Here is a 13269-nt window from a genome sequence, read left to right on the forward strand (position 1 = left end):
TGCTAATTCCACTGTGATCAGAGAATATAGTCTGTATGGTTTTAACCCTTTGCAGGCTTCTGAGACTTGCTTTATGGATGAGCTTATGTTTTGTGTGCCCTTGGAAAGCGCTCGCATTGTGCATGGCTGTGTGAGTGTTCCCTGTGTGTCGCCTAGGTCAGGCTGGTGTTGTTAAAATACTTCATATCCTTGTTTGTTCTTTGTCTAACAGATGTTAAAGAGAGGCGGGTTAAAATATGCCCCTATAATGGTAAATTTGTGTGTTTCTCCCTTTAATTATGTCAATTTTTGCTTTTTATTTATGTGGGGAAATGCTCACGATACATTAAGACATGGGGGGGGGGGCTACAGTACTCCGATTTTTTCTTTTTTTTAATTTACCTTTTAGCCCTGGACAGTGTGGCTCAGTGGGTTGGGCATGGTCCTGCAAACCAAAAGGTCGCTGGTTTGATTCCCTGTCAGGGCACAGCCTGGGTTGCGTGTTCGGTTTCCAGCCTGGGTACGTGCAGGAGGCAACCGATTGATGCTTCCCTCTCACGTTGATGTTTCGCTCCCTCTTTCTCCTTCTCTTCCCTTCTCTCCAGCATCAATAAAAGAAAAAAAAGTTTAAAAAATTTACCTCTTAAGCAGCATGGATTTGGAGTGGATCAGACAGACTGGGTTCAAAGCTTGGTTGTTTTGCTCACCAGTTCTGCTACTTAAACTGTTTGAATCTTGGTTCCATCACCTGTAACAATGAGGCTAATGATACAATATGACATTTGCCACTCGCAGACATGCTGCGATCTCTTCCATCTTAAATTCCTCGCCTTCAGCCCGCGCCCCCTCCAGCAGCCCCGCTCTTTCTCCGCAAGGCCTCAGACCCGTTGGAGCTCTCGGCGCTCAGTTTCTCTCTCCTTCCCCCCCACTTCGGGCTTCCTGCCCCCCTCTTCACTGAAACCTTTCTTCTCAAGGCCTCCATTGACCTCCACATCGTTAAATCCGACGGCCAGTTCCTGGTCCTCACCTTCCCTGCGAATCAGAAGCATCGGACACTAACTACTGAGTTCTCCCTCCTCCTTGACACACTTTCTTCACTTGCTTCTGGAACATTCCACTCCCTTCTGATTCCCCCCTCCCCACCCCCATTCACTGCCACAGCTCCTCAGCCTCCTTCCCTGGTTCCTCCTTAGGGACCAGTGGAACCCTGGCCTAAACGTTGGGGTCCAGTTCTGGGACCCTTTCACTTTGATCCTCACTCCCCTCCCTGGGTAATCTCATCCGCCCTCAAGGGTTTGAGACCATCCACACTCTGGCAGCCCCCAGATTTATGTCTCCAGCCCAGACATCTATGCTCACCAGGGTCAACTATTTGGATGTTTCATCTGCTTCTTTCTCAGACCAAACCAATTCTTTCTTTCTTTTTTTTTTTTTTTAAGATTTTTTGTTTAGTTTTAGAGAAAGGGAAAGGGAGGGAGAAAGAGGGGGAGAGAAACATGAATGTGTGCTTGCCTCTCACACACTCCCAGCTGGGGACCTGGCCTGCAACCCAGACATGTGCTCTGACTGGGAATTGAACCGGCGTACCTTTTGGTTTGCAGGCCGGCGCTCAATTCCCTGAGCCACACCAGACAGGACCAAACTGATCCTTTACCCACGGGAGTTCCTCCCCCACTGTCCCCTCAGCTCAGCGAACGATTGCTCCATCCTTCCTGTTGCTCAGGTTAAAAATTTTGACGTTGTTCTTTCTATCATTGCTCATGTCTGATCCATTAGCACATCTTGTTTCAAAGCACATCTGGAGTCTGACCCTTCTCACCCCTCCGGCGCTGGCGCTGGTGGGAGCCGCTGCCATTTGTTGCCTAGAGTCTTGCAATTGATTTCGAATCAGCCGGCCTATCATTATCCTTGCCCCACAGTGTGTTCCCCACCCGGCAGCAGCGGGGCAATCCTGTCCCACCGCAGACAGATCGCGCCCACTCTGTTCTGAGCCCCTGGTGAGTCTGGGTCCTCCGAGAAGCGGACACCCAGCCGGGGCTAGATGTGCAGTAGGTTCAGCAGGGAAACCACCTGGGACAGAAACTGGGGAAGACCCGGAGAGCCGGCAGGCTGGTGATGCAGCTCTGGTCCCCAGTGAAGGAAAGGGGGAAGGAGGCAGAGAGGGAGCTATTGGGAGGTCAGGTTACAGGATCCTGCATGCTTGCCCCTCGCTGGGAGCAGCCCACGGGCCCTGTGGCCTCAGTGCTCACGCAAGGGTGGGTTTACAAGCCCAGCAGCTGGGGCCTTGGGCCAGTGCCGGCCCCTGGGGCTGGAGGCCTGGGCAACACAGCCTCATGACTGCATGGCCGCCCTTCAAAGGCTCCTGTCCCACTCAGTCAGCGTCACAGCCCTGATGGTAGCCTCCAGGAGCTCTGGTCACATGTCCTCCCACCGTCTCTCCCTGTCACTCACTTGTTCTGATCACAATGGCCTCCTTGCTGTTCCCCAAACATACCAGGTGTGACCCCGCCCCAGGGCCTTGGCGTTGGCTGTGCCCTCCGCTCCCGAGTGTCCTTTCTGTGACTGTCCACGGGGCCACTCCCTCACTCCCAGCTCTCTGCTCATTTGGCACCTTGGCAATGAGCCCTTTCCTGACCGGCCTTTTAAAACTGCAGCCTCCACATCCCCTCCATGACCTGGCCTCCCTATCTTCCTGGTCCTTATGAGCACCTTTTACTGCCAGGGTTGCGGTCTGTCTCCCAGCACCCGGCCCCCGCACCAGCTCAGTGCCCAGCACACAGTAGGTGCTCAGCAGTCAGCCCTTGGAAGATTGTTCTTAACTTCCAGATGCCTAGGACCCCGTGGGGTTCAGTGCTAGGCACAGGGTGAGCATGCTGTGGGCCCCGGCCCCATGTTGTCACTCTCCGCAGGCAGCCTTTGGACACTGTGCCACCTCTGCTTGGCCCAATGCCCCATTCTTGCTGTCAGCCTGCAGTCCCTTCCCCCACCCCTAGTCCCCTGCCCTACCCCCCGCCTCACTGCAGCCCCAGGGACCTGCTGAACGCACCAATGCTGTCGCTTCCCACTCAGAAACCTCCAGCAGCTCCCCACTGCCAGCTCCTCAGCCCGGCACGAGAGGCGTGTGCCAGCCCTGCCTCCCCGGATGCCTGTCACTATAGTGGGCCATGGACTTCAGACCTTGACCCAGGGCAGAGTGCTCCTCTCTGCTGAGTCCCACTCCTTTCTGAGCAGCCCCCGGACCTCACCCCTCTGCCCCAGAGGGCATCGTGCTAGCTCCACACACAGGTGCCCGCGAGAGCACAGCTCTTGTGTTCCCTGAGTCAGGGGCTGGGTATCACAGGGGGACCAATGTCAGGACCCTCAGATTAGGTCGTGGCCCAGGGCAGCTGACTTCAGCTCTGGCCTACGTGTGCCTGAAGGAAGGCCTTGGCACTGACTTCATACTTCTGTCAGGGCCAATGCCATTCCGGTCAGCACCATTGCCCGCTAGAAGCAGGAGGCAAAGGACATGAAGGGCCTGAGTCTCAGACAAAGAGTCCCAGTCCAGCCAAGCCTCAGGACATCCCAGCCCTAGCACAGCACAGCCCTAGCCCAGCACAGCCCAGCACAGCCCAGCACAGCCCAGCACAGACCAGCCCAGCACAGACCAGCCCAGCACAGCCCAGCACAGACCAGCACAGACCAGACCAGACCAGCACATCCCAGCACTGCTCCTGTGCTGCCTAGTCCAACCAACCCCAACATAGCACAGCCCCGGGCCCGACTCAGTCCGGACCCAGCACGGCCCAGCCCAGCGCACCCAGAGGCCTGGGCAGGCTGCTCCCAGCAGGCCTGCCCTGAAGGAGGCAGGCCTCATTGCCACCTAGGAAGGCCGGCAGGGGCTGCTTCAGAGCCTCCGAGGTTGGCCTGCGTTTCATAGCCTGTGATGCAGGTCACACCCTGAATGCAAATGCAGCCAGCGGGTCGGGACCTGTCAGAGGCCTCACTGCGCAGCTGCTAATTGACAGCACCTCTGCAGCCCTTCCTGCCCTCAGTCCCTGCAGCTGCTCCTGCCCAGAGCATGGACATCTGCCAGCATGGGGCAGAGGCCTGTGGGGTTCTGGTCAGGATGCTCTTCTCTGGCTCAGAAAGTCCCTGGCCACACAGGAGCACAGGGAACTGGAGGCAAAAGGCCTGAGTTCCAATCCTGGCTCCACTGCGGAGGGGCTGTGTGACCAGAGACACCTCTGGGCCTCTCTGGGCTAATGTGTGGCGGGCAGCCCATGTGAACTGGACATGAGGGAGGAGGAGCCACTGTGGGACCCGATTTGCTCTGCCACAGAGATGTCTTCCTCCTCTCTGTGGCCAGAAGTGTCCAGCTGGAAGGGACTGTCAGGTCTGTGGAGACCCAGGCCCGGGTGGACAGAGGGTAGGGGCCACAGGGCTTCTGAGCGCCAGGCTTGTGGGCGGAGGCTAATGCTTAGGGCAAGCATGACCACCAACAGGTCGGGTCGGAGCAGGTCTTGGCAGTTGCCTTGCGCTGGAATTGGGGCTCCCCCTAGGGGTGGCCCTGCTCCCTGCCCTACCAAGAGGCAGGTTGGAAGCCCCTCTTCCAAGATCCACCCACCCTTTTTCTGACTCAGAGGCCCCTTGAACTAGTCCCCAGGGCCACCTTGCTATCGCTGTGAGTGATGCCCTTGGAGTGAGGGACTCCCAAGAGCCGATGGTTTATTACATGGGTTTTCATGCCCCGCTACCTCTCAGTGCCTCCCCCCTCCCTCAGCATCCCCCCCCCCCCGCACCACCTGTCTCTCCAGCCTGCCTCGGCAACCCCTGCTTGCCTGTTGCCAGGGAAACCACCTCCTTGGCAACCAGCCGGCATCCCTATGACATGTACATGTGGGAAGGAAAAGTTCCTGCCTCTCGCTTAGGCTGTTGGTGCCTCTGCTCTGGCAGTCCCCAACAGCGTCTCTGCAAGTCCCAGACAGGGTCCAAGCTGTGACCACAGCAAGGGGAGGGAGGTGTCAGACCCCTTTTATGATTATTTAACGGATGATGATTCAACAGTTACGAAGCACCTGCTGGGTCCGTCATGCACAATATCTCATTTGATCATGCACTGAGCCTGCCAGAGAGACGTGATTATTCCCATTTTACCGATCAGGAAACTGAGGTACAGAGAGGTGCAGGGGTTGCCCATCGCTGGCAGGTCAGAGCCAAGATTTGAACTTAGTCTTATATGATTTCAAAGCTTTGGTTCTTTCTACTATCCTGAGGCCCCCAGTCAGGCTGCTCAGAGCTGGGCCAAGAGTGATGTGGCCCCAAAACACACACCCAGGTGAGCGAGGAGCCCCCCGTTGTAGGTCATTTGGCTCTGTTCTTCAAGTGTGCCAAACACACCCGTGGGTCCAGGGACCCAGAAACAAACCAGGTACGGCTAGATGGGAGAGAAGGGTGACCCCAGTGGGTGCCCAGGTCATCTGTGAGAGCCAGCTGGGGGGAGGGAAGGGAGATGTAGAGGGTGTGGATGGGTGGGTGGGACCCCCACAGGGACAGGGCTTTTGGACCAGGGGCGTAAGGGTGGGTGCTGGGAGGGCATGCTGCTGGAGCTATGGCCGCGGTGACATGGTTGTGTCTGCTGGCTGGAGCCCTGAGGTGGTGTGAGGCAGGTGGCAGGAGCACAGAGAGGAGTCACCCTGTACAAGCAGGAGGGGGTGCGGTGGCTGCGAGAGAGGGAATGGCAGGTACGACAGGTGCGGCAACATGACCAGACATGGCGTGGCATCCCCTCGCGGGCTGTGGCCCACGGTTCTGCTCTTTTCCTGAGCTCCTGCGGCCTCTGGGGCCGGTCCCCGCCCCTCTGTCCGGCTCCCCCTGACCCTCACGCTGTCTCCTGCAGGCCCTGCAGCGCCGAGAGACTGAGGTCTACGCCTGCATGCAGCCCGAGGTCAGCAGCCGGCCCTCCAGCGGGAGCCTCGTACCCCAGGTATGCAGGGCCCGGGGCAGCCGGCCCGGATCCCCCTTCATTCTGTCCGACCCCCTTCTTACCTGTGCAAGGGGGCAAATAGGACCGCAGGCATAAGCGCAATCCCAAGGCTGCTGGCCTGGTGGCGACGGCACTGGTGGGTTGGAACCCCCGCTCTACCCCTTAGCCGCTGGGCAGCCCCGGCCAAGTGGCTGCCCTCTGTGCCCGCCTTCCTGTCTGTGAACTGAGGAGCCTGCCTGGCAGCACTCACCTCACAGGTTCACGGTGAGGGTCAGGTGACACCCGTGCAGTGTGAGGGGCTGTAACTACCCTTGGACGCAGTGTAGTGTCCACACTGGTCCACCAGGCAGGGGGTGTGAGGCTTCCAGCTGCTCCCAGGCTGCTGTCGGCTCCAGTTGGGGACTGGGGGCTGAGCTGGTGTCGGCCCGGGCTGGCCTGCTCAGGGCCCCCTTGTCACCGTGCTGGCGGCCACGGCACTTCCCTTAATCACGATTCTCTTTCAAACCTTAGTTGGCTCGTGTGTACAGTGGTGAGTGGCACTTGGCTGCAAAACCAGGTGCCCCTGGTTTCAAATGAGTTCCAAGTTAAGCAACATCTACAACTGAGATTTGGGCCCCATGAAGCATGAGGGGCCGTTAAGCAGAAACAGGAGCCCATGGGTGGTGGGCAGGCCCATGGGTACCTTGGAAGAGCCATCAGGAAGTGAGGGGGGCTGTGCTTGGCCTCTCAGCCCAGGGGGCCCACGCTGGCACGGGTCAGTGAACCTCCTGTTCTCCAAGCCCTGTCTGTACTCAGCCCTGAACTAGGCCCTGACTGGAAGCAGGGCTTCCCCCCCTTGCGACCCTCAGAGGTGTCGGGGCCATTCCAGGCAGTGCCCACTCTGTGCCGGCCCTTGGGGTGCTGGCCAGGATGGTGAGACATGTCCCAGCCCTCCAGGAGCCTCAGGGCTGCAGGAACAGGGTCACAGACCCGACAAACACACAGACATTTGTGGCCCATCTCAGAGGTGGGCTCAGGAGAAGCTCAGACCAGGGCTTGGGGTGGGGGTTCTTGGGGATGCTGAGCAAGCCCTGCAGGGTGAGTAGGAGGTTGAGGGGGAGCAGGTCGTCGGCAGCCGTCTGTCTCGAGAGACGATGGTGTAGCTTCTCAAGAGTCTATCTGCACCGCCGAGAATGGCTGTGCAGTCCGACTCGGGAGTGACATGGTATCTGTCTCCTCCCGTGTTGAATCGACATCATGCGATGACGCTGAAGCTACAGAGCCTGGGCAGGATAATATGGAGGGTCTGCTGTTGCCCATGCAGCAGACCCAGGGGGAGCAGGTGGGGTCGAAGGAACCGCCCAGGCAGAAGGAAGAGGGTGTGGGGGGCACCGAGTCAGGAGAGGGGAAGCCCATGGGGCAGGAGGGCAGAGAGCAGGGCTGGGGTGCAGTGGTGAGAGAAGAGGCTGGCAGGGGGTCCTGGGGGCAAGGACAGGCTTCCCTGTCACAGCTGTGCAGGCAACCATCAGTTTGTTTGCCTCAGACCAAAACTAAACTAGGATAAGTTTGTTCTTTTCCCTATTATTTTTAATTTCTTTTTTTTCCCTCAGGGAAATCCACGTAGATTTGAGAATGACGGCGAATTTAACCTGGTCTACGAGAATCTCTAGGACAGCTCCCCCTGCCCACAGGCCTTGCCCTGGATCAGAGGCTCCGGGGCAGCTCCTGCCTCCAAAGGACTTGATCTGGACCGAGAGTGAGGGCCCGGGGCACCGCCTCACTCGCCCCCGCAGTCCAGGCCCTTCCTGCTCGGCCTGCCCACCCCCATTCTGCACCCGGGCACACCCACCGAGTGTTTCCCACCTCTAGGCCTTTGTCCAAGTTGTCCCTCTGTGAGTCAGGCCCTTCCTCAGTCGTCCAGGGCTCTCGGGGACCCGCCCCTGCCCAGAGCCCTCTGTACCCTCCTGAGACCCACGGGCACTCTCGGCACCGGCCTATACCACGGCCCGCAAGGCGACTGGGAACTCCTCAGGAGGGACCTGGAAGGGGCCCTTGTCGGCGCTGTGTGCACACAAAGGGGATGAATAAAGGAGCAACTTTGCAAATGCCCCCACCTCCCTGCCCCCTGCCCATCTAGGCCAAAGGCACAAGGCGGCCACCAAAGGTGAAGCCGGGGGCCAACACGGGAAGTATGGGGTGTGGGTGAGAAGGAGTCATGCAGAGGCCCGGCTGGCCTGGGGACAGAGCTGGTGGCCAAGGAGGTGGCTGGGGGGCTGGGGGGCTGGAGTGTCAAAGGTCCGGTGCACGCTGGTAAGGAGGGAGATCCCGACCGTTCTGAGCAGGGGAGGGGGAGGTGCTGGCTAATCAGGAGCTGAACAACCTAAAGCTCTCTGCCCCGCACCAGGGACCCCAAGCTTGTCTCCCACCTGCCTGGGTGTTTGTGTGCACTGTGCCAGCTGCTTTGTCACCCCCTGCTCCTCCAGCCTTCCCTAGGCTTGGGCCTCAGCTGCTCCTCCTTCCACTCTAAGGTCCTCAGCCACCTCCTCTGTCCTTATCGGAGCTGTGCCTGGCCCAGGCCTCCTGGGGATCGAGGACCACCTGTCCCTGTCATGGTCTAGCTGCACGTTTGCTGCCTGAGGCCTCCCCTGGTGGCTGGAGGAGTCCCTTCCTATTGCAGAGGCTCGGGCCCCGGGGGGGGACGGTGGCCCCTCAGTGCCTGGCCCCCTGCCGTTTCCGATGCCCAGTGTTCACATCACCCCTCCTTTCACCCACAGCAGCCCCTCGCTGTGAATGGAAACCCCTCTCACAGGAAGTCAGGAGCTAAGGGTCCAGGTTGCCCAGGCTGTGAGCTCTACCCCACGCCTCCCTGGCTTTCCATGGCTTTCTCATTTGTAAAATGGACAAGCCAATCCTCCCTCTGCATCCTCCGCTGCCCCAGAGGTCCCTGAGGTGCCCTTGCACACAAACCCCAAATGTGTATGGGAAGGGTGGGGGGCCCAAAGCACAGGCCCCGACCCTGGCCCCTAACAGCCCTGGGCCGTGCAGGCCCCTCACCTCAGGGATAGAAGAGCTGGTGGGGGAGGGTAGATGTGGACTGATTCTTGGAAGAAGCCCCCGCCCCTCTAACAGGGTGACACTGGGCCTCCCTGGGCCCATAGGAGAGTCCATGGTCTCCCAGCTTGGGCCTGGGCCCGGCCCACAAGCGCACAGCGAGGAGGGCTCTGAGCTGGATTACAAGGTTCAGTGGAGAGGCCTCTGCTCCCCAGGAGGCTGGCGTGTAATGGACCCTGTGCCTGTTTAGGGAGGCGAAGCTGCCTTGAGCTGGGCTGTTCGGGTTCCCGACTTCAACAGCCTGAGGCAGCGGCCGGGGTGGGGGTGGGGAGTGAAGGGAGACCACGAGCCTCCGCAAGACCTCCAAAGCCAGCAAGACCAGAAGGAGGCCGCTTGGCTGGGCCCTGGAACCCAGACCCTCTGGCTGGGCATCCGCCTTTTCCAGTTGGTCCCATGGGTAGCGAGGGGAGCCTGGCAGGATTCACCCCCCCAACTACCCAGGCCCGGCCCAGGCCCCAGCACAGCTGCCCTGCCCTGACACTCTCTTCTCTAGGTGAGTCCTGTCCTTCCCTGCGTTCAAAACCCAAAACCTTCCACAGTCCCCACTTCAAGTGGAACAAAATCCCACCTCCTACCTGGGACTTACGGGGCCCTTAGGGGCCAAGTTGCCAGCGTGGTGGCTGAGCCTCATTCAGGGCAAGGCTGTGTAGCCAGGAGGTTTTGATGGGAGCAAGAGAGGCAGGGAGGAGGAGGAAGAGGAGGAGGAGGAGGAGGAAGGGCAGGACAATCAGAGGAGCTCTGACACAGGGTAGGTGGGGGAAGACTGTTCTGGGACCTCAGGTGTGGAGCAAAGAAGACTGAACACCTGTTACCTGCCACCCCAGGACAGAGAGCCTACGGACATGGGCTGCTGCAGGGGCGAGGGGTGGCAGGTTACCCAGGGTGTGCAGGTGGCAGTGAGGGAGGAGGAGAGGGTTCCTTACAGGCAGGCTGGCAGCCTTGCGCGGGTGACTCTGAGTGGGTGGAGGCGAGGAGAGAGAGGAACCACCCTTGGGGGGCGTTTGGGAGCCGGGTGGCCAGTGGCCTCCCCAGGTCCACCTCTCAGCAGCCATGTCCACTTGAGTCTGGGTTTCAGTGACAACCAGGACTGCTCAGCGTCGCTCAGAGAGGACAGACGGCGAACTCCCCGCTCTGCAGAGGCTTAGCGGCTGTGCCTTCGCCACTAGCCCTTCGGGAAACGCAGGCTGCCGGGAGGCAGTGTGGAGGGGTCTGCTAAATGAGAGGCAGGGCTTCTGGGACCCAGGCTCTGAGGCTGACCCCACAGGAAGCATCTTGGGGTGGGGAGAGGCAAGCAGAGAGGTGATGTATGTGACCTCAGGAGGGGCTGGAGAAGGAGAGCAGCCGGGACACTGCCCCAGGGAAGTTGGCCTGATGGGGGACAGGTGAGACGCAGGAGCAGGAGCCTTAGGCCCTGAGCGCAGCTGGCAGCCATCCTGAGGGTGGATGCTGGGCCTAGAACTGCTAGGAGAAGCCTCAGGCCGCCCCGAGGGCCCTTGCTGTGAGCTGGAGTTCCCACCATCTCTCCTCCTAGGTCATGCCCTGCCACCCTCTTCAGGGCCTCGGGGCACCTGAAACCTTCCCGGGGCTCCTGACACCCTCAGCTACCCCTGGCCTCTGTAGGGCAGCAGCTCAGAAGTGGCCCCTGCCGCCTGCCTGTGGGCGTCAGCCCCCACCCCTCCCTCTGCTCCTGCTCCTCTCAGCGCTTGCTGGAGAAAACCATCCCTGGAAACCAAACTGCGAAGTGGGTGTGGGAAGCGGTGGCCCTTCCTCGGCAACAATTTCCAGAGGATTCTGCAAAGCAGAGTTTCCATGGGAACACGTGCCAGTTGCACAGGGAACCCCACCTTCACAGCCAGCATCGCAGGGCCTTGGCAAGGGGTGGGGGTCCTCTGCCAGGCACAGCCACTGCTTTTTGGCCACCGGCCCTCGGTCACCTGAAATTGAGTTACAGGCAAATGTGCCCTGCATTTTTTTAAACATTCTAATTTAAAGGCCACGCTCCATTCTAAGGATGCCTCTGGGGTTTCCAGGATGGATTTTTATGTAGTTCAATAGTTTTCTTGGCAGAACGCTCAGCCAGCAGAGGTGGGCTGTGGCCTCAGCCCAGCCAGGCTGACGGAGTGGCGTCTCTCTGACCCTCTTGCATGCCACGGGGTGTCACTTGTCCACCTGAGGGACTTCCTTATTTCTGAATCCAGACTCCAAGAATTGGGGACATCAGCACGAGGCCCTGAGTCACCTTCCTTCCCAGGCCCCTCTGCCCTGCAGTTCCAACTACAGCCCCCGAGCCTTGAGCGAGCACGGGCCAGGCCCTACCCTGTGCACTTGGGGGTCGCATGTAGTTTTTAGTGTCTATTTATGCAGGTGAGGTGGGTGCATTTATAGTAAAGCAAACAACGGCAGTGAAATTTCCTCCGGTGCTCTTGGCACTTGGAATCCTCCGTCCCAGCCCTCTTCCCCAGAAGTGACCACGGAGTCATTCGAGCGTGTTTTCTCCTGGGCTGCTTTTATTGCGTCTACGTACATATATGCGTATATACAAACCTATACGATACATAGTCCTTGTGCAGGGTTCTGAAAAACTTAAATGGCACCCTTCTGGAGTTGGTGTTTGCGCTTGCTTTGTTCTTCAGCCCCACGTGGTGGGGGTCCCACCCGTGACAGCAGCTCAGATCTGCCAGCCTTGCTCACGGTGAAGATTCTGCAGGGCCGGAGGACCCTAGTGTTGTCAGGATCCTACAACGGCCTCCCTGTCGCTCACAATTTTCCCACACCACCCAAGGGGCTGCAGGAGCATCCTTGGCCCGACCCGCAAACCACTCAGGGTGTGGACATGAACTGTTCCCACAGGCCCTGCCAAATGCTCACCCACGGAGGCGGTACTGCTTTCTATTCTTTAGGCCCTTCATCGGCAACATCTCATTCAACCCTGAAAACACCCTGTGAAATGAGGGGCTTGTCTCCCCATTTTACTAAAGCAGAAACTATGATCCAGAGTCACTAACTGGCTAACGGTTATATGGTCCGGGAGGGGCATCGCTGGGCTGGCTCCAGCTGCGTGTGATTCCACTGTAGGTCAGAGGAGGGGTGGTTCTGAAGTGGGGAGGGGGCCAGAAAGAGCCTTAGAGGGACTCAGTGCCTCCAGGGCTGAGGAAGCCCACAAAGGGACAAATTTCCTTCAGAGATGGCCTGGCAGCCTCACGTTGCTTATACCCAGTTTCTCAGAACAGGGAGTCGGGGGTGTCCTGCTACTCACCCCCCTGCCACAGTGGTCTGTCTCCTTGTGCAAATGGAGACAAATCCGTAGAGGTGGTGGGGCCAGCCCCACCTGGCATCCTACACCCACTGCAGGGCCTGGTGTCAGGCAGCCTAGACATTTGGATCCCAAGTGTTCCAATTTCAGGCACAGCACGCCTGGAGGTGTGAGCCGACTTGGAGGCTTTATAATCTGGGATAATGCTGCTGTAATTGGCATTGTTCCCCATTTACAATCCTCTTGCTACCTAAAAACCTACTTGCAATGGCTGTATCTGGAGAGGGTTTAATTTTACCACTTTGTGGAACTTCAGCGGCTGAGGAGCAAAAGCTTTTCCTCTGCTGCCCCTTTGCCCACCCCATCCCAATTCTCCGGTGAGTGCCACAGGCCAGGGACCACGTTCTGGCTGACCTCATTGCCTTGGTTAAGGCGCAGCTCTGTACCTGGCTCCCCACTGTGGGTCCCAAGTTGACCTGGTTTCCTTCCCAGTCCCTCCGCTTCTTCCTCCTTTGAGCCCACCCATTTAGTCTCCCTCCAGCCCCTCCCTCTTCCAGCCACCCCCCCCCCCAGTCTCTGCCACCAAATTGATCTTTTGATAGCCCACGTCTGACTCACTCTGCTCTCAAAACCCTGCAATACTTTACATTTATGGTCAAATCATTTCAACAAAGGGGCCAAGGTAATTCAATGGGGAAAAAGTAGTGGTGGGAGAAAGGGACACCCACATGAGAAGGAAGAGGTTGGGCCCCTACCTCACACCCTTCCACTGTCCACAGGATGAAGACCTTGCCCCTCATCCCTGCACTCAGGGGTCTGACGACCTCCCAGCTCCAGGACTTGTGCTGGGGCTGGGATAAGAGACAGACAGCTCTGTTCTCATGGAGTCCATCAGCCTCATTTCTGACCAGCTCCTGTGGCCCAGAGTCACCCCAAGGCCCATCCATGCTCTCGTCTATGACTGCCATTCCCCAAGGTGTCA

At 58.8% G+C, this 13269-nt stretch overlaps 1 protein-coding gene across 2 annotated transcripts in view; it reads left to right on the forward strand.

Moving 5' to 3' along the window:
* NFAM1 (NFAT activating protein with ITAM motif 1) overlaps nt 1-8031 on the forward strand; it is a 29518-nt gene extending 21487 nt beyond the window's left edge. For both annotated transcript variants that reach the window (XM_090275316.1, XM_090275317.1), the window contains 2 exons: nt 5858-5944; nt 7534-8031. In XM_090275316.1, coding sequence (XP_090131442.1) covers nt 5858-5944; nt 7534-7593 — 147 coding nt within the window. In that variant the 3' untranslated portion in view covers nt 7594-8031. The remainder of the gene's footprint in view (nt 1-5857; nt 5945-7533) is intronic.
* The last annotated feature ends 5238 nt before the right edge of the window (nt 8032-13269 follow it).

This window comes from Furipterus horrens, unplaced genomic scaffold (assembly GCF_987537825.1).
Source record: "Furipterus horrens unplaced genomic scaffold, mFurHor1.1.pri manual_scaffold_4, whole genome shotgun sequence".
Lineage (NCBI taxonomy): Eukaryota > Metazoa > Chordata > Mammalia > Chiroptera > Furipteridae > Furipterus > Furipterus horrens.